The sequence below is a fragment of the Coregonus clupeaformis genome, chromosome 5 (assembly GCF_020615455.1).
Source record: "Coregonus clupeaformis isolate EN_2021a chromosome 5, ASM2061545v1, whole genome shotgun sequence".
Taxonomy (NCBI): domain Eukaryota; kingdom Metazoa; phylum Chordata; class Actinopteri; order Salmoniformes; family Salmonidae; genus Coregonus; species Coregonus clupeaformis.
This window is the reverse complement of record NC_059196.1, coordinates 18022059-18042967: the sequence shown is the minus strand read 5'-3', so window position 1 is coordinate 18042967 and position 20909 is coordinate 18022059. Positions and strand designations below refer to the sequence as shown.

General features: G+C 46.8%; 1 protein-coding gene across 1 annotated transcript; it reads right to left on the bottom strand.

Moving 5' to 3' along the window:
* Positions 1–219: 219 nt before the first annotated feature.
* Positions 220–14391, bottom strand: LOC121563827 (F-box only protein 46). The gene is given in 3 exon segments (XM_041875516.2): positions 220–2267; positions 2270–2889; positions 13945–14391. Coding segments are annotated over 2 exon segments (2034 nt in total). The 5' UTR covers positions 2774–2889; positions 13945–14391; the 3' UTR covers positions 220–737.
* Positions 14392–20909: the final 6518 nt, after the last annotated feature.

Genomic DNA, 20909 nt, shown 5'->3' with positions numbered 1-20909 from the left:
TTTGGTGGGATGAATTTTTGGCCTGCCTGGTGACATCACCAGGTAGTACATTAGTTAATAGATCAATAAGAAAGAGGGTTCCAAACCTCTCTACCAATAACAGCTAGTTTTCAGTTTTCCCCTCCCCAATCAGACCAGTCCCAGACAGTCCTAGCAAAAATTGTTGCTTGAGAAATTGCTCTTTGCTAAGATGCCATTTTTGTTTATTTTTTACCATTTTAATTGAACACAATCACAGTAAGGTACTTAATAGTTAACACAGAAATGATTTGATAGTGAGATAAAAACAGCTGCAATGGACCTTTAAACTTTCACAGACTCCCTCTGTGAGCCAGCCAGTCAGTCCTCAGTGGCTGGCCCTCTGGTCAGTAAGGTTGGGGTCAGCTCTAGCACTGACAGCATGGCTAGGATGCGACTGTCAGTTGACCAATAGGCAGAAACGTTGAGCATCAGGCCCCATGCAGCACACGGAGCACCATACCATACCACCAGTATGGGCCCACTCATCATGAGTTCAGTTTTCACATGTACTATCAACCGAGTAGGGAGCTAGTCAACTGCTATGAACTCAAAACAAGGTGATAGCGAGCAGGAGAGAGAGCTGACAACACAGGAGAGGACCCCAACCCTGGTCTTTAGTGTGCCACCAGGGGACAACACTGTTCTTTACTGTGCCACCAGGGGGCAGTGGGGTCTAGAGGGAGTAAGAGGGGTGCTGGGACCTGGGGAGGGCCCCTTTACCTCCCGTCCTCCCTCTTAGCGCGGGTCTGCACCAGCTCACAGGGCTGCAGTACCCAGTTGTTGTCATGCAGCCCCACGCGGCAGCCCGGTGTGTCCTTGTCCGTGCGCCGGCAGCACATCCAATAGGAGCGTCCATAAGGCAGGTCGTGGTGGTAAGGTTTGGGGTGCCAGCGGCAGAGCGACACGTCACCCCGTTCATACTGCCGTTTGCACTGCTTGCAGGGGTCGTCGCGGTACAGCGGGTCCTGGTTCCAGCGTGAGTCGGTGGCGGGCACACCGTACGTCTCAATCAGAACCTTGAAGTCGTAGCAGGTGCACTTGAGGGCGGCCAGCGAGCGGGTGGGCAGGTAGCTGAAGATGTTGACCATGATGTGGTCGGGCAGCAGCAGCATGTACTGACGAGGCTCCAGCAGCCGCTGGATCTGGAAGCGGATCTCCAGGAAGTCGTGAGAGACATGGCGGTAGAGACGGCACAGGGAGGGGTCAGAGCAGTCCTCCACGCCGGCCAGGGGGGAGTCCGGCCGGTCAGCAGCATCCCCAGCAGGACCGTTGTTATTGGCGCAGTCCAAAGAGCACATTCCACTGCTGCTGCCGGTGCCACTGTCCTCGTCAGACCCTCTCTGGGGCTGCAGGAAGAACAGCTGGCCTGGAGGGGGGTCCTCTGAGCTGTCGGCCCCACTGGGCATGGCGAAACACACCGTCTCCTCTTGCACATTCTCTGTGCTGTCCTTGCCATAGAACACACACTGGTCTACAGCACCCGTGACCACCACCTCCACGTGGAAGCCAGTCACCCTCTCCCGGGCCACAGGCACCTTCTCCCCAGAGCCAAGCTCCTGGCTGTGGTCAGGGCTGCTGGAGGCTGGCCGGTCCGTATGGCCCTCCCCATGGGGGTCAGCTTTTGGAGAGCCGGCCAGCAGGAGGCTGGGGTCCCGTGACGAGGGGCTGACCAGCTGGTAGAGATCACAGGTGATCTTCTCTTTGGCCCGGGCCCCCGCCTGGCCCCCTCCTCCCCCACAGCTCATGAACATGCAGCGGGGCCGGCCTGCGGGCTCTGACTGCGAGCGAGGATCCAGGCTGGACACCCGGAAGGCAATCCTCACTTCGCCTCGGCCGTGGGTGGGCCCAGCGCTGCCAGAGTCCCCGACCCGCTCCCTCTCCCTGGGGGAGTCCAGGCCCGACGCGGGCCTCAGTGTGTTCTCCAGGAGCTGATGCTGGGACTCAAAATGGGCTACGGCCTGAGCCACACGCCGCGACTCCTCCTCCTCCTCCTCCTCCTCCTCCTCCAGGGCACTGTGCGGGGGGTCAGGGCTCTCTGATAGGAACACCATGGGGCTGGGGTCGGAGACTGTGCCCCGCAGTAGTGTGTGCTCGGGGTGTTCTGGGGCAGTCTGTCCCTGGGCCACCATGCCCTGCAGGGCCATGGCTGTACGCTGCTCCACCAGGGCCACCATCTCAGCCACGGACAGCAGGTCAGTCTCGCTCACGCCGGGGATGTCCTCTGGGGTGGAGGCTTCTGGGGGCGGGGGGCGGGGATAATGTTGGTCTGGGCCCGGGCGGGGGGGTCGTAGGAGGAGCAGCGCCGCCTGCGCTTGGCCTTAGTGCAGTCCGTGGCCCAGTTCCCTTTCACCTTTATGGCGCTGGGTCGAGGCAGGCCCACCCCACTGAACTGGTGGGCCACAAAGAACGCAATCTTCTCCTTGGTGTTGCCCGGCTTGATGACGTACCAGGTGTCCAGCAGCACCCTCCCATCCTCCATCTGAGTGGTGCCGGGAGGGGTGGGGATGGAGGGGGCCTGCAGTGCCGAGGCCGGGTTGGCGTCTGGGGGAGTGTTCTCGGAGCCGGCATCCTCCTCCTGGCCATCCACGCCTCCCCCGGCCTCCAGCGACTTGCGCCCCGCAGTGTCAGCCTTGCAGAGGGAGGGGGCTACCCCACTGCCCCCGGTACCCGTGCTTCGGGGCTTGTTCTGGGAGTAGGTGCCAAAGGGGCGTGGGCACCACAGTCGGATGTGGGAGAAGGTGTCTCGGTCCATCACGGGCCGGAGGGAAGCATATCGGCGGCGTCTAGGCTGGGCATCTGCTGTGCACCATGCCACTCATTCTCTCTGTGCAAGCCAGCAGGCACCGCCACGGGAAGAGGGCATACAATCTGTAGGGAGAAAGAGAGGAGTTAGAGAGCAGTATTACAACATTCACCATCATAGGTAATCTAGCTGGGGGAGACAAACATGAGTAACATCATGTCATCAAATTTAATTACATTACACATCTCCTAGAAATCTAATCTATTTCACCTTCTAGCCGTTCATTACACCAAGAGCACAGCAAATGATAGGCAAATCAGCTTCTAGCCTCTTGGCAGTTCAGAAAACAAGTCGCAGTGCACAAGGAAGTCAGGAAGACTCATGCTTTCAGACAGCCTCAACAGCTAAACTCAGTCGTTACATATGCTCACTGTAATTTCAATTATCTCGCATTGAACATTTTCAATCTAATTAAAGGCTTCCATTTCGGGGCCTTGTGTCTGGGGCAGAAGAAAGGAGCAATAAAGGAGGGGATGAGGGGAGGAATAAAACAGCAAATGGATTCCCATCCTGACGCTTCAAAGAGGACCTGCCTAATAGGAGTCGAGGAAGAACAAGGAAGGCATATATGCCTAGCCTATTTTTACAAGGGGAGAGTAGTGGAATGGATGTTGCCTGCCAGGCAGAGTCTAAAGGACCTTGGCTGCGGCCTGCAGGAAAACCGTTTACCCAGGGTGCCCGTGCCATTTCATGTTACCCTGCCAAAAATGTGGCACTGGGTGCTTAAGAGGAACAAGTGGCACAAGACTGTTTCAACAAGACCTTTAGACCTCTATGATGATACATGTGTCTGTTTTTCTTAATATGTTTGGTAACTTTGCATATTTTATGTGTTTGATGTATTTATGCAGGGCTCATCTGTAAAATAGACCCTAGTTTGACTCCCCTGTCAAAATAAGAAGGTACAAAAATAAAAATACATCACACGCTGATTCAGAAGCAACCACTATGGAAGGAAGGGTGTAAGAGACTCACTGGACCAAATATTTCACCTTCTAGCCGTTCATTACACCAAGAGCACAGCAAATGATAGGCAAATCAGCTTCTAGCCTCTTGGCAGTTCAGAAACCAAGTCGCAGTGAAAAAGGATGTCAGGAAGACTCGTGTGTGTGTGTGTGTGTGTGTGTGTGTGACAGCAACGGGTGTGGCTGAAATCCACTAATGTGAAGAGGTGTCCACATACTTTAATGCGTGTGTGTGATATATATCTCACACACACACATAAAAGTATGTGGACACCTCTTCACATTAGTGGATTTGGCCATTTCAGCCACACCCGTTGCTGACAGATGTATAAAATCAAACACACAGCCATGCAATCTCCGTAGACAAACATTGGCAGTAGAATGGCCTTACTGAAGAGCTCAGTGACTTTCAACGTGGCAGTCATAGGATGCCACCTTTCCAACAAGTCAGTTTGTAAAATGTCTGCCCTGCTAGAGCTGCCTCGGTCAACTGTAAGTGCTGTTATTGTGAAGTGGAAACGTCTAGGCGCTCAGCCGCGAAGTGGTAGGCCACACAAGCTCACTGAACGGGACCTCCGAGTGCTGAAGCGCATAAAAAACATCTGTCTTCGGTTGCAACACTCACTACCGAGTTCCAAACTGCCTCTGGAAGCAGCGTCGGCACAAGAACTGTTTGTTGGGAGCAGCACACAAGCCTAAGATCACCATATGCAATGCCAACGTCTCGCCGCCATTGGACTTTGGAGCTGTGGAAACGCATTCCCTGGAGTGATGAATCTCGCTTCACCATCTGGCAGTCTGACGGACGGATCTGGGTTTGGCAGATGCCAGGAGAACGCTACCTGCCCCAATGCATAGTGCCAACTGTAAAGTTTGGTGTAGGATGAATAATGGTCTGGGGCTGTTTATGGTTTGGGCTAGGCCCCTTAGTTCCAGTGAAGGGAAATCTTAACGCTACAGCATAAAATGACATTCTAGACTATTCTGTGCTTCCAGCTTTAGGGCAACAGTTTTGTGCCCCCGTGCACAAAGCGAGGTCCATACAGAAATGGTTTGTCGAGATTGGTGTGGAAGAACTTGACTGGTCTGCATAGAGCTCTGACTTCAACCCCATCAAACACCTTTGAGATGAATTGGAACGCCGACTGCGAGCCAGGCCTAATCGCCCAACATCAGTGTCCGAGCTCACTAATGCTCGTGGCTGAATGGAAGCAAGTCCCCGCAGCAATGTTCCAACATCTAGTGGAAAGCCTTCCAGAAGAGTGGAGGCTGTCATAGCGACAAAGGGGGGACACCAAAGGGTTTTGCCACCAAGTACTAAGTCATGTTTTGCAGAGGGGTCAAATACTTATTTCCCTCATTAAAATGCAAATCAATTTATAACACTTTTGACATGTGTTTTTCTGGATTTTGTTGTTGTTATTCTGTCTCTCACTGTTCAAATAAACCTACCATTAAAATTATAGACTGATCATGTCTTTGTCAGTGGGCAAACGTACAAAATCAGCAGGGGATCAAATACTTTTTTCCCTCACTGTATATATATATATATATATATATATATATATATATATATATATATATATATATATATATATATATATATATATATATATACACACACATATACATACACACATATATACATATATATATACACACACACAGTGGGGGAAAAAAGTATTTAGTCAGCCACCAATTGTGCAAGTTCTCCCACTTAAAAAGATGTGAGAGGCCTGTAATTTTCATCATAGGTACACGTCAACTATGACAGACAAAATGAGGGAAAAAAATACAAAAAATCACATTGTAGGATTTTTAATGAATTTATTTGCAAATTATGGTGGAAAATAAGTATTTGGTCAATAACAAAAGTTTCTCAATACTTTGTTATATACCCTTTGTTGGCAATGACACAGGTCAAACGTTTTCTGTAAGTATTCACAAGGTTTTCACACACTGTTGCTGGTATTTTGGCCCATTCCTCCATGCAGATATCCTCTAGAGCAGTGATGTTTTGGGGCTGTCGCTGGGCAACACGGACTTTCAACTCCCTCCAAAGATTTTCTATGGGGTTGAGATCTGGAGACTGGCTAGGCCACCCCAGGACCTTGAAATGCTTCTTACGAAGCCACTCCTTCGTTGCCCGGGCGGTGTGTTTGGGATCATTGTCATGCTGAAAAGACCCAGCCACGTTTCATCTTCAATGCCCTTGCTGATGGAAGGAGGTTTTCACTCAAAATCTCACGATACATGGCCCCATTCATTCTTTCCTTTACACGGATCAGTCGTCCTGGTCCCTTTGCAGAAAAACAGCCCCAAAGCATGATGTTTCCACCCCCATGCTTCACAGTAGGTATGGTGTTCTTTGGATGCAACTCAGCATTCTTTGTCCTCCAAACACAACGAGTTGAGTTTTTACCAAAAAGTTATATTTTGGTTTCATCTGACCATATGACATTCTCCCAATCCTCTTCTGGATCATCCAAATGCACTCTAGCAAACTTCAGACGGGCCTGGACATGTACTGGCTTAAGCAGGGGGACATGTCTGGCACTGCAGGATTTGAGTCCCTGGCGGCGTAATGTGTTACTGATGGTAGGCTTTGTTACTTTGGTCCCAGCTCTCTGCAGGTCATTCACTAGGTCCCCCCGTGTGGTTCTGGGATTTTTGCTCACCGTTCTTGTGATCATTTTGACCCCACGGGGTGAGATCTTGCGTGGAGCCCCAGATCGAGGGAGATTATCAGTGGTCTTGTATGTCTTCCATTTCCTAATAATTGCTCCCACAGTTGATTTCTTCAAACCAAACTGCTTACCTATTGCAGATTCAGTCTTCCCAGCCTGGTGCAGGTCTACAATTTTGTTTCTGGTGTCCTTTGACAGCTCTTTGGTCTTGGCCATAGTGGAGTTTGGAGAGTTTTGGACAGGTATTTTATACTGATAACAAGTTCAAACAGGTGCCATTAATACAGGTAACGAGTGGAGGACAGAGGAGCCTCTTAAAGAAGAAGTTACAGGTCTGTGAGAGACAGAAATCTTGCTTGTTTGTAGGTGACCAAATATTTATTTTCCACCATAATTTGCAAATAAATTCATTAAAAATCCTACAATGTGATTTTCTGGATTTTTTTTCCTCAATTTGTCTGTCATAGTTGTCGTGTACCTATGATGAAAATTACAGGCCTCTCTCATCTTTTTAAGTGGGAGAACTTGCACAATTGGTGGCTGACTAAATAATTTTTTCCCCCCCACTGTATATATACAGTTGAAGTCGGAAGTTTACATACACTTAGGTTGGAGTCATTAAAACTTGTTTTTCAACTACTCCACACATTTCTTGTTAACAAACTATAGTTTTGGCAAGTCGGTTAGGACATCTACTTTGTGCATGACACAAGTAATTTTTACAACAATTGTTTAAAGACAGATTATTTCACTTATAATTCACTGTATCATAATTCCAGTGGGTCAGAAGTTTACATACACTAAGTTGACTGTGCCTTTAAACAGCTTGGAAAATTCCAGAAAATGATGTCATGGCTTTAGAAGCTTCTGATAGGCTAATTGACATCATTTGAGTCAATTGGAGGTGTCCCTGTGGATGTATTTCAAGGCCTACCTTCAAAAGAAATCAGCCAAGACCTCAGAAAACAAATTGTAGACCTCCACAAGTCTGGTTCATCCTTGGGAGCAATTTCCAAACGCCTGAAGGTACCACGTTCATCTGTACAAACAAAAGTACGCAAGTATAAACACCATGGGACCACGCAGCCATCATAGCGCTCAGGAAGGAGACGTGTTCTGTCTCCTAGAGATGAACGTACTTTGGTGCGAAAAGTGCAAATCAATCTCAGAACAACAGCAAAGGACCTTGTGAAGATGCTGGAGGAAACAGGTACAAAAGTATCTATATCCACAGTAAAACGAGTCCTATATCGACATAACCTGAAAGGCCGCTCAGCAAGGAAGAAGCCACTACTCCAAAACCGCCATAGCAAAGCCAGACCACGGTTTGCAACTGCACATGGGGACAAAGATTGTACTTTTTTTTTTTTAGAAATGTCCTCTGGTCTGATGAAACAAAAATAGAACTGTTTGGTCATAATGACCGTTGTTACGTTTGGAGGAAAAAGGGGGATGCTTGCCAGCCGAAGAACACCATCCCAACCGTGAAGCACGGGGGTGGCAGCATCATGCTGTGGGGGTGCTTTGCTGCAGGAGGGACTGGTGCACTTCACTAAATAGATGGCATCATGAGGAAGGAAAATTATGTGGATATATTGAAGCAACATCTCAAGACATCATTTTACATTTTAGTCATTTAGCAGACGCTCTTATCCAGAGCGACTTACAGTTAGTGAGTGCATACATTTTTTCATACTGGCCCCCAGTGGGAAACGAACCCACAACCCTGGCGTTGCAAGCGCCATGCTCTACCAACTGAGCTACAGGGGACATCAGTCAGGAAGTTAAAGCTTGGTCGCAAATGGGTCTTCCAAATGGACAATGACCCAAGCATACTTCCAAAGTTGTGGCAAAATGGCTTAAGGACAACAAAGTCAAGGTATGGGAGTGGCCATCTCAAAGCCCTTATACAATGTAGAAAATAGTAAAAATAAAGAAAAACCCTTGAATGAGTATGTGTCCAAACTTTTGACTGGTACTCTGTGTGTGTATTATATATATATATATATATATATATATATATATATATATATATATATATATATATATATATATATATACATATATACATCGTAAAAAAGACTGAACAAGCCCCACTCTTTCCATCCTGTGATCCCAAACAAGTTGAGCCAGACAGCACTAGTGTAACACTATAGTTTGGCCCCTGAGGTGACTCTTACCAGCCAAACTAGTCTATCTATACTAGTCTATCTATACCTGCCTATATCTACTCTATCTATACTAGCCAGTTGAAAGCATGATCATGTGAAATGTGTACCTTCGGCTGAAGAGGAATGTCTCCACTGACTAGTCTGCTACCCAGGCTGTTTGTGTACGTCAGAGGCCAGAACTACTCCTGGGTTGGTTAAGGGCTGAATAATCACACAGCTCCAGCTAAGGGCCTGCAGATTACTCCATGTATGAAGTACATCCCAGGGCCACCACCCCAACCATAAAAAGATTAGATGGCGTAACGGGGACAGTGAGTGTCAGTCCGTTTATCCATCTTCGTGACAAAAATGGGCACTTCCTGAGGCAGTGAGTGGCAGCCAGTGAGTGATTGAATGGCTCCAGTCAGATTCCCTCTCTATTGACCAGTATCTATTATTCAGAGCCAGCCCACTAACAGTGCTTCAGAAGATGGAGAGATGGAAGCGGGCGGCGGGGGCAGTCGCACTACCAGTCATCCAGATGCTGGATTCAGTGGCTATAATCCATGCTGCAGTCTTCGTTGTCAATAAATAGGCTATCCCACGGTTTCCCCTGCAATTTAATTAGGAAGTAAGGTGGCTGATGACCAGGTGGTAGTAAAATGCTACAATGGTAATAAATGGCATGCAGTATGCGGTTCTAGGTTCTTATGACTGGCCTAGTAGCCTATAGGCTAGCTGTTCTACACTTGTCTCCATACCAGCTGAAACAAAGCTGAACTCCGCAGGGAGACACCATCAAATACAAGCAGTATGTTTAAAGACATCTATACTGGCTTAATATAAAAGGTAATGAGAAATAGCCTGAATGATGAAAAAGTACCCAAAAAATGAGTACATGAGACTAGTAGACCCTTCATTGTATTCGAGTGATATCCATGGACCAAAACATGGCCCAGATGTTGCCGAAAATCTGTATCCATGAAGACTTCATTCCCTGACAGCTGATAAAACCTCTGCAATGAAAATGCAGTTTTTTTCCTCTCATTTGAAACAATTCCTGCAAATTAAGGCTGGTTTTAAGCTTTTTGCATAATCCTCCAAATCCTGTCCATGCCCAGCAGCATTACAGAAATCGCTGAGTGCCGTTCCAGAGGCTCGTCTCTCACTGGCTGCCCAAGTTGTCCGACCGCTGAACTACACACACCAATGCAGGAGGATTCATTCCTCCATCATGACCTCGGTCAAACAATCCAGGCTTTCTGCTGGAGCATATTCAGCAGGCTCAACATCATAACAGAATGCTCCAGATTTAACAGGAATGTATAGAAACAAAACATGGTTGTCTATTTGCCACATGACAGCCACAGAATACATTTCAATTCTAAAACTTGCGTTTCTATCTGGAGCATTCCGAAACATTGCGCCCACTAAAATACCACCGTTAGAATAGTCTCAGGAATTGAAGGAATGTTTAGCACTACACCATTCCTATTCTATCACAGAGAAAATGTAATATTGAGAAGACACAGCTTAGGCACACTAAACAGGGAAGGACCTTTCAAACAAAAAAACTATTGTTAAAAAAATAAATCTAATTCCAGGCTGTCCTCAGATAATTCAGACAGGTCCCTCATTCACCTCTAGCGCTATCCTCCCTCTCCCTTTCAGAGGCTTTGGGAATGGTGGACTATGCAGGGAGGCGATAAATTACTCCGGCCACTGGCCCTCGCCTTGGCTGCGCCTCAGGGACAATACAGCAGTAGCCCGGGCAGCAGGTGAGGCTGATGATGCTCGTCTACAAGAACAATGGACTCCACCCATCCCCGATAAAATGAACCCAGAGTGCCTTTGTCATGAGAGGGTCGGGCAGACAAGCTGCCTATAGTGTTTGGTCTGTCAGCTGTGCTTCTCTGGCAGTGAAGAGAACTGCAATGGATATATATGCACTCCTTTTCAACTATAGGTCATCATCAGGTTGTTTCTTTCCACCATTTGGCTTCAACCAAAAGAGTTAATCAACCCCCTTACTCAAATAGCCTTGGTTGTAACGGCCAGGACAGTGGTTGCCAAAATAGTGAATTGTTGTTTATCTGTAAACATTGAATACAAACCCTATCAATACAAAACTGATACACTGGCTATTCTGAGAGGATTTTCTGAGAGGATGGATGTTCCCTGGAACTTAACTATTGAATATAGACCTACATGAGAAGATGAATCATGAAGATGCCAAAGGCTTTACGTTTCAATGCCCCATTGCTCCACTATTTCCATACTGATTCTAAAGTACCAAAGATAAAAATGTATATGCCTAGTTCTCAGTTGAATAACAGATACCAGCTCACCAACAACATGTGCTTATCCTGTAGTTTGATTACTTATTTTGTCTTTGAGAAAAGAAGAGGGCATTACAATGTAAAAGGACCCTTGAGCACCAACAAGTTCATAGGACCATGTTAAATCAGGTGTCTAATGAAAGCTAAGTCTATATTTAAGAAATTAAAGGCATAAACATTTTTGAACTATTTTCTATCCTAAATATTAGGACTAAGCAAAGGCTTTGATTTCTACTCAAACAGATGGAAAGGGGCCTTAGAAAACATCTACCAGGAAAAGTCTTAAGGTATTAGAAATACATCAAAACACAATCATGTTGATGTGAAGACCCCTGCCAGCTAATATCAACATTTATATTTAGTTTGAGGAATGATTTGCCTTGTGTAAGTTCAAGAAACATTGCCCCGTGCCTTAATTCCATTACCAAAAACCTACATATCTTTAAGATATTTTCCAATTTCTCTCCCTCATGAGGGAGGATAATGAAAGCTTACAAAAGTAACAAGGTAGACTTACATATTAGTTACTGTTTTTACTCATATCTATTTGGTTATGAATTATTAAGTGATTAAAACGCTAAATTATTTTACCAAATTCGGAACAGAATTTCCCCAAAAAATCTGTAAGGGAATTACTGCAATGGCAAATCATAGTAGTCACAAACCACCGTTGGGTCACCTGCTACAGTCCTCCCTTCCACAACTCATAACGGTTTTCTTTCTCTTTCTGTTGTCTGGTGGTCAAAGCAAGTGTTAAAACAGCCTGGACAACCCCTCTCCCTCTCTCCCTCCAGTTAATGTCACCTCTCCCGGCTACTTACTGACACCTACCCATGAGCCCCGCTCTTTCCATTTACTGTAACCAGCTTCCTTACCCACTGAGCACCGACCGACACCGGACGTTGAAAAGTCCCCCCTGGCCTTGATTTCAACATCCACAGATGTTGATTTATGGTCCGGTCCAGACCGGCCTTGATTTGGCCCAAACAGACGTCCATGATAGGACCAAATCTGAACCAATGTTTCACAAGTTTGGAGAGCATAGCACAGTACAGCACAGTAGTGTACAGTAAAAAAAAAAAAAATGTTGAGTACAGTATAGTTCAGTACAGCACAGTAGAAGAGTTCAGTTCAGTACACAGTAAAGCACACTAGAGTTGAGTACACTAACGTACTGAACTACACTGAGTACACAAAACATTAAGAACACCTGCTCTTTCCATGACAGACTGACCAAGTGAAAGCTATGATCCCTTGATGTCACTTGTTAAATCCACTTCAATCAGTGAAGGGGAGGAGACAGGTTAAATAAGTTTTTTTAAGCCTTGAGACATGGATTGTGTATGTGTGCCATTCAGAGGGTGAATGGGCAAGACAAAAGATTTAAGTGCCTTTGAACGGGGTATGGAAGTAGGTGCCAGGCGCACCGGTTTGTGTCAAGAACTGCAACGCTGCTGGGTTTTTCAAGCTCAACAGTTTCCTGTGTGTATCAAGAACGGTCCACCACCCAAAGGACATCCAGCCAACTCGACACAACTGTGGAAAACATTGGCGTTAACAAATGTGGAACGCTTTTGGCACCTTGTAGAGTCCATTCCCCAACAAATTGAGGCTGTTCTGATGGCAAAAAGGGGAAACATAGACGCCTATGACTGGTTCAGATTTGGTCCGGTCCAAACAAATTTGGTCTAGTTTGGGGGCGGAGCTCATTAAAATAGCCAGTGTGTAGAATAATACCCAAATTTGCAGAGGTCTATATTGCATATTTCTACATTTGTGTGCCTATTTAGGATACAACACCTTAATATCCATAATGATGCATTTATTTATGTGTAGTACAGATCAGGGACCCATGATGAAATTCCGTTACCGCAATTCTGTTACCAGCTGTAAATCCGCTTCACATACTGTAGTTCAATAACAAAAAGTGACTTTTGCTGACACCCCATTGTTTCTGCAGACATCTTTGAATCTTCATTCAGAGTATATATTTAACAGTGTTTGGAAAACGTGGTCACCTAGCCAATGCTAAATCAAGAAGCTGAGAAAAACAAAACAAAACAGACAGAGAAACGTTACAGCACTGAGGAAGTACAGGTGACATGGACTCTATAAACAAAGCACCTTCAGAATTGAAGGGAACACTTCCATTAGGTTGTAACTTACAGGTAGGTGGTCAACATTGGTAGCCATGATTAGCCAAACAGACTAACGTTAATTATTGACATGCTCATAGGTGTTTATTCAGTTGTCTAACACTGATCAAACAGTCAGTTGAAATGACCAAAAATGTCATACAAATTTAAGGATTGCTTAATCTAGCTAGTTAGGAATAGGACGAAACAGAAATCTTGCTGTATGGTTTAACCAGATGGTTTAGCAATTCTTATAACGTTAACTTAGTTAACCCCCTAGGTCCGCATTAATAATCCAAGGTGGTTAACTAGTTAACTAATGTTAGTTTACGTTAGGTTAGTTATCTGCTAATCACTTATGCTAACTAGCAACTATATGATGTGCAGGGCAAAATAAGTAAACGCTAACGTTAGCTGGCTAATGTTAGCTAGGTAACGTTAGCTATCAGAACTAGCTAGCTAGGTAACGTTAGCTAACCAACTTAATTTCCTATCTGCTAGTTTTAGTTTAACGTTACCATGTTAACATTAGCTGGCTAGCTAACTTAGCCCAAAAGGCCAACAACAATCTCGTTGTTACATTGTTACAAACACTCGCTAAGGCTCGGCTAACTGATAGGCACCACATTATATCTGTCTTTGACGAAAATAAAACGAGTTAGCCAACTACGTTAAGGGTTGTATGGTGTAACGTTGTGTGCTGGCTAGGCTAACACTAGTTAGCCAAACAAAATTGCAATGGAACCCATATTGTGTGTTGCTGGCTAACGACGTTGGCTAGCTTTGACCTGAATTTAAATGTAGCTAACGTAAAGTGTAATTGTTCATGTTTTCGTCATTTTACCTGTAGATCCGAAAGCTCTTGACCCGCAACACTGCCGATGACAGTACTAGCAAGCCCCCCCCCCCGTCCCCCGTCGTAGGACTGTTTTCCTCTCAACAACCGACCGAGCAATCAGATTGAGCAAGGATGGGGGTGCAGGTGACTCGGGTTATCTTTTACGTGTCCAAGTAGCTAGCTACAGTAGCTATCTGGCTGCAGAATACTTTCTAATATCACCCTAATGTTAATTTTCGACGCCTACTGTCCGTTTTTCGATTGTACACAATCTATCTGTACTGATCCTGAGCATGTTTCACACTCTTCCTCGTTCATCTAGCTACCTTTTTAGAACTGACACAGGCTGGCCTTTACGGTATGTTCTCTGAACAACCAAAATAATCGGAGTCAGAACATCGGTGGAAAGGAAGGCCATCTTGTTGACAGGCAGCTCCACAAGGCCCACAGCCAATAGCAAGGCAGAGTCGATGGTGTGCCCATATATGGCATATATGGCCCCACTCACCCCCCTTTTTTAGCTCTCACCGCTCCCCATCTCTCTCTCCCTCTCTCTCAATTCAATTCAATTCAAAGGGCATGGGAAACATGTTTACATTGTCAAAGCAAGTGAAATAGATAATAAACAAAAGTGAAATAAACAATCCAAAATAAACAGTAAACATTACACTCACACGTTTCAAAGAAATAGACACATCAAATGTCATATTATGGTTATGTACAGTGTTATAATGATGTGCAAATAGTTGAAGTACAAAAGGGAAAATAAATAAACATAAATGTGGGTTCTATTTACAATGGTGTTTGTTCTTCACTGGTTGACCTTTTCTTGTGGCAACAGGTCACAAATCTTGCTGCTGTGATTGCACACTGTTATTTCACCCAATAGATATGGGAGTTTATCAAAATTTGAAAAGAAATTGAATTCTTTATATATATAATATGTGTCTCTAATATGGTCATACATTTGGCAGGAGGTTAGGAAGTGCAGCTTAGTTTCCATCTCATTTTGTGGGCAGTGTGCACATAGCCTGTCTTCTCTTGAGAGCCAGGTCTGCCTACGGCGACCTTTCTCAATAGCAAGGCTATGCTCACTGAGTCTGTACATAGTCAAAGCTTTCCTTAATTTTGGGACAGTCACAGTGGTCAGCTATTCTCTCTCTCTCTCTCTCTCTCTCTCTCTCTCTCTCTCTCTCTCTCTCTCTCTCTCTCTCTCTCTCTCTCTCTCTCTCTCTCTCTCTCTCTCTCTCTCTCTCTCTCTCTCTCTCTCTCTCTCACACACACACACAATGCTGCCATAGTTTCAATTTACAGTCATCAGCATCCAATACAACATGCTAGCAAATTGCAATACAACGAATGCAAGCATCATAAGTTGCACCTGCTATTCACTTAGCAAAACAAGTTGACATGACATAAACACCTTGCTTAGCTCCCGGGTGAATTTGTAGGAGTCGGAGCACGCCGGAGTTTGGCTCTCCCACTCCGCGGTAGCTCAGGAATGGGCCCGACCCGTCAACAGAGTGATGATGTAGGCCACCCGGCCCTGCTCCGTCGGGAAGGAGGAGGGTTGTAGGCTGAATACCAGTGAACACTGGGTGAGGAATTCCCTGCAGCCCTCTGGATGTCCGTCATACCTCTCCGGAGGTGGTAGGCGGGGTTCCCGCGATGTCGCAGGCGAGACTGGAGACTCCAGAGACTCCCAGACTTTTCTCCCTGTCAGCGTTCAGTAAGCCCGCGCTGCGTGTCGGGCACATGCACTGGTGGATTCGGGGGCTGCGGGAAACCTGATGGACATGGGAATGACCCAAGGGTGGAGTGTTCTGTTACTCCCCCTCTCCGAGCCGGTTCCGGTCATGGGCCTGGACGGCCGGCTGTTGGGATCGGGCTTCATCAACCGGCGCATATTGCAGGGAGCCCGGGTCTAAATGTAATGTAAATGTCTTCACCAAGCTGGACTTACGTAATGCCTACAACCTGGTTAGGATATGGGAGGGGGACGAGTGGAAGACGGCTTTTAACACACCCAGTGGGCATTACAAGTACCAAGTCATGCCGTTCGGTCCAGCCAACGCATCTGCGGTGTTCCAGGCGTTGGTCAATGACGTGCTCCAGGACTTCCTCGACTACAGCGTCTTTGTGTATTTGGATGACATTCTAATATTGAACACCAGCAGCACATTCAGGTCCTCCAATGCCTTCTCTGTCACCAGCTCTACGTCAAGGCGGATTAGTGCGTGTTCCACACAGAGAAAGTCTCCTTCCTGGGGTTCATCGTCACCCAGGGGGACCTACGGATGGACCCAGCCCTCATCCCTCAAGCAACTACAGCTGTTCTTAGGGTTCGCACATTTTTATAGGCGATTTATTCACAATTTTAGCTCCCTAGCCACTCCCCTGACAGCCCTCACCCAGACGAGCGTGCGCTCCTTCGCCTGGACCCTGGAAGCGAGGAACGCATTTGACCATCTCATACCGTCTGGGGTCGAAGAATACCAAGCCTGACACGCTCTCCTGGCAGTTCGACCCCGTGGACCTGGTGGAGAGGGACGACCCCATTGTCCCCAACGCCCTGATTGCTGCCCCAGTATCGTGGGGAATCAATAGGCTGGTCAGAGCAACGCTACGAGGATGTACGTACCCCAGGCTGTGGGCTCGCGACTGCTTCAGTGGGTGCACGCGTCCGACCTCACCAGCCATCCGGGGGGCACCAGGACGTTGGAGTTCCTGCGTAGGAGGTTCTGGTGCCCATCTGCTGAGGGGGATACGCGCGCCTTCGTGACTGCTTGCCCGGTGTGCGCGCACACGAAGAGCTCACGTCAGCCAGTGGCAGGGCTGCTCCGACCCCTGCCTATCCCCAAGCGCCCCTGGTCCCACATCTTGCTGGATTTCATTTCCGTCCTACCCCCCTCTGATGGATACGCAGTCATCCTGGTCGTGGTGGACCGGTTCTCGAAGGCTGCCCACTTCATTCCCCTTCCCAAACTCCCGTTGGCCCGGGAGATGGCTAAGTTGGTGGTGCAGCACGTTTTCCGGGTACACAGCCTTCTCCAAGATGTGGTGTCGGAACAGGGTTTTCAGTTTGCCTCCAGGTTCTGGAAGGCATTTGCCACCTGCCTCGGCGCCTTCGTAAACTTGTCTTCCGGCTTCCATCCCCAGTCAAACAGGCAGACGGAGCGCGTCAACCAGGATCTGGAGGGGGTGCTGAGGTGCTACGCCTCCAGCAACCCAGCTACGTGGAGTCAGCGACCAGCGTGGGCGGAGTACGCCCACAATACCCTTCTCTGCTCGTCCACCGGCCTGTCCCCCTTCCAGTGCCAATACGGGTACCAACCCCCACTATTCCCCGAGCAAGAGGAGGAGGCGGCGGTCCCGGCAGTCCAGGCCCCACATCAGTCGCTGTCGCCGCACCTGGAGGCAGGTACGGGCGGCGCTTAAGCGGGCCTCGGTCAGGTCTCAACATCAGGCCAACCGCAGGCGTCGCCCGGCCCCGGTTTTTCACCCGGGACAGAGGGTATGGCTCACCACACAGGATTTTCCCTTCCGCGTGGAGTCCAGGAAGCTGTCCCCCCGGTTCGTCGGGCCATTCAGAGTGGTCCAGCGAGTCAGACCAGTGGCCTACCACCTGCAACTTCCCCCCACCATGCAGGTGCATCCCACATTCTATGTGTCCCTCCTCAAGCCCGTCGCCACCTGTCCCCTGGCTCCCCCAGGAGAACAGCCAGCTTTTACTGTGGACCAGATTCTGGACTGCCGGCGTGGGGAGGGGTCTCCAATTTCTGGTGGACTGGAAGGGTTATGGGCCGGAGGAGAGGTCCCAGGAGGGGGAGGGGGGCACTGTTACAAGAGTGGGTCGCAGTTCCGGAGCGACCCACTAGGTGTCATCCTCCGACAACCTAAGGCACCTCCTCACTCACAGTCTGGACTAATCAGTATCCTATTGGTGTCACCTGCGTATTTATGCCCTTACTTCCCTGTGTTCTCTTGCTCAGTTTTCTCTGTTAGTTTCTCTATATCCAGCAGTACTACTCAGTGTCTGATCGGAGACCTATGTACAGGTACTTGAGAAGTGTTCTCCCTGTTTCGTTATTTGTTTCAGTCGTAGGTAGTATTTCGTATTTTGGCTGTCAGACGGTTTTTGGAGACTTATTTGCTCCGCCTTTCTTTTATCGTGATAAGTCCGTTATTTTGTATTCTGGCTTCGGGACCACCAGTAAAGATCCTTGTTTCACCATCTCTGCCTACTGCCTACTGTATATCCTGCACCGCACCTAGGTCACACCTCACACCAACATTTACAGATGTCTACTTACAGTGAGGGAAAAAAGTATTTGATCCCCTGATGATTTTGTACGTCTGCCCACTGACAAAGAAATGATCAGTCTATAATTTGAATGGTAGGTTTATTTGAACAGTGAGAGACAGAATAACAACAAAGAAATCCAGAAAAATGCATGTCAAAAATGTTATAAATTGATTTTCATTTTAATGAGGGAAATAAGTATTTGACCCCATCTCAATCAGAAAGATTTCTGGCTCCCAGGTGTATTTTATACAGGTAACGAGCTGAGATTAGGAGCACACTCTTAAAGGGAGTGCTCCTAATCTCAGCTTGTTACCTGTATAAAAGACACCTGTCCACAGAAGCAATCAATCAATCAGATTCCAAACTCTCCACCATGGCCAAGACCAAAGAGCTCTCCAAGGATGTCAGGGACAAGATTGTAGACCTACACAAGGCTGGAATGGGCTACAAGACCATCGCCAAGCAGCTTGGTGAGAAGGTGACAACAGTTGGTGCGATTATTCGCAAATGGAAGAAACACAAAATAACTGTCAATCTCCCTCGGCCTGGGGCTCCATGCAAGATCTCATCTCGTGGAGTTGCAATGATCATGAGAATGGTAAGGAATCAGCCCCGAACTACACGGGAGGATCTTGTCAATGATCTCAAGGCAGCTGGGACCATAGTCACCAAGAAAACAATTGGTAACACACTACGCCGTGAAGGACTGAAATCCTGCAGCGCCCGCAAGGTCCCCCTGCTCAAGAAAGCACATATACAGGGCCGTCTGAATTTTGCCAATGAACATCTGAATGATTCAGAGGATAACTGGGTGAAAGTGTTGTGGTCAGATGAGACCGAAATCGAGCTCTTTGGCATCAACTCAACTCGCCGTGTTTGGAGGAGGAGGAATGCTGCCTATGACCCCAAGAACACCATCCCCACTGTCAAACATGGAGGTGGAAACATTATGCTTTGGGGATGTTTTTCTGCTAAGGGGAGAGGACAACTTCACCGCATTAAAGGGACGATGGACGGGGCCATGTACCATCAAATCTTGGGTGAGAACCTCCTTCCCTCAGCCAGGACATTGAAAATGGGTCGTGGATGGGTATTCCAGCATGACAATGACCCAAAATACACGGCCAAGGCAACAAAGGAGTGGCTCAAGAAGAAGCACATTAAGGTCCTGGAGTGGCCTAGCCAGTCTCCAGACCTTGCTCCCATAGAAAATCTGGGAGCTGAAGGTTCGAGTTGCCAAACGTCAGCCTCAAAACCTTAATGACTTGGAGAAGATCTGCAAAGAGGAGTGGGACAAAATCCCTCCTGAGATGTGTGCAAACCTGGTGGCCAACTACAAGAAACGTCTGACCTCTGTGATTGCCAACAAGGGTTTTGCCACCAAGTACTAAGTCATGTTTTGCAGAGGGGTCAAATACTTATTTCCCTCATTAAAATGCAAATCAATTTATAACATTTTTGACATGCGTTTTTCTGGATTTTTTTGTTGTTATTCTGTCTCTCACTGTTCAAATAAACCTACCATTAAAATTATAGACTGATCATGTCTTTGTCAGTGGGCAAACGTACAAAATCAGCAGGGGATCAAATACTTTTTTCCCTCACTGTAGATGCAAATTAGCATTTTCGAATCTGAGAGTAAATAGAGGCGAATATATTCATAAAAGTCACCTTGTACGAGAGAGATTTACATGGTTATCAAAACGTCACGCCGGGGTAAGCCTACACAAAGCACAGCCCTTATTTTAAGTGTTCTAAAATCCCCTATGGGAAAAAAAATTGTGGAAAAACTATTGGAACCATTTCCCTGTCTGACCACTAGGTTCTATGGGTATTATGACACCTAACTGTGGGGCTCTATGGCGTTGTTTGCTCTATAACCTGTTAGTTCATATGCCTTGACACTGTGATATTTAGGCCTAAGGCCGAGACAATAAGAAGACACAGTGGCAGAATAAATTCAACCACACCTTTGTTTCATCACAAAACAGAGAGCAACATCTGTCCGATGGGGTCCACAAAGCATATTGCATGTAACAAACATTTACATGACCTACAGCATGGTCAATCAAGTTAATGTTTCCGAGATTTTCAGACTCCTAAACAACTATTGATTTAGACCACTGGAGAGTTACTGCAAGTAGCAAAGAAACCCGGAGCTGCCTCCACTATTCCAGCACCATTTCAACAGCATGTCAACATAATAAAATCACCAATGCTTAGTCTAGTAAAGTGATAACTAAAAGATTCCAAAAACTATTTAGTCCAATCAACATGAACTAAATATCATGGTGCTATCCATGGTACTGATTTCTGTGTGTGTGAGTGTTTGTGAGTGTGTGTGTTTGTGTGTGTGTGTGTGTGTGTAAGTAGAAAAACATGTTGACTCATCCAGTTGAAGAGATATGCCAATACCATCCTCTCTTTCATGTTGCCAAAATGGTCTATGACTCTATCATACATTACAGGCTTTTAGTTTTTGTTTGCTCCCTAGCCTAACTTCCTTTCATGGGCAACGATTAGCCAGCTAGTTAACATTAGCTAGCCTACTACATCTAGCTACATGTCGAACTTCCATCCTCTCAGCCAGAGGCACACTGTATGAATTTATGGTTGGATCAGAATTGCCTTTATAATCATTGGCCAGTATGGAGAATTAAGTAAA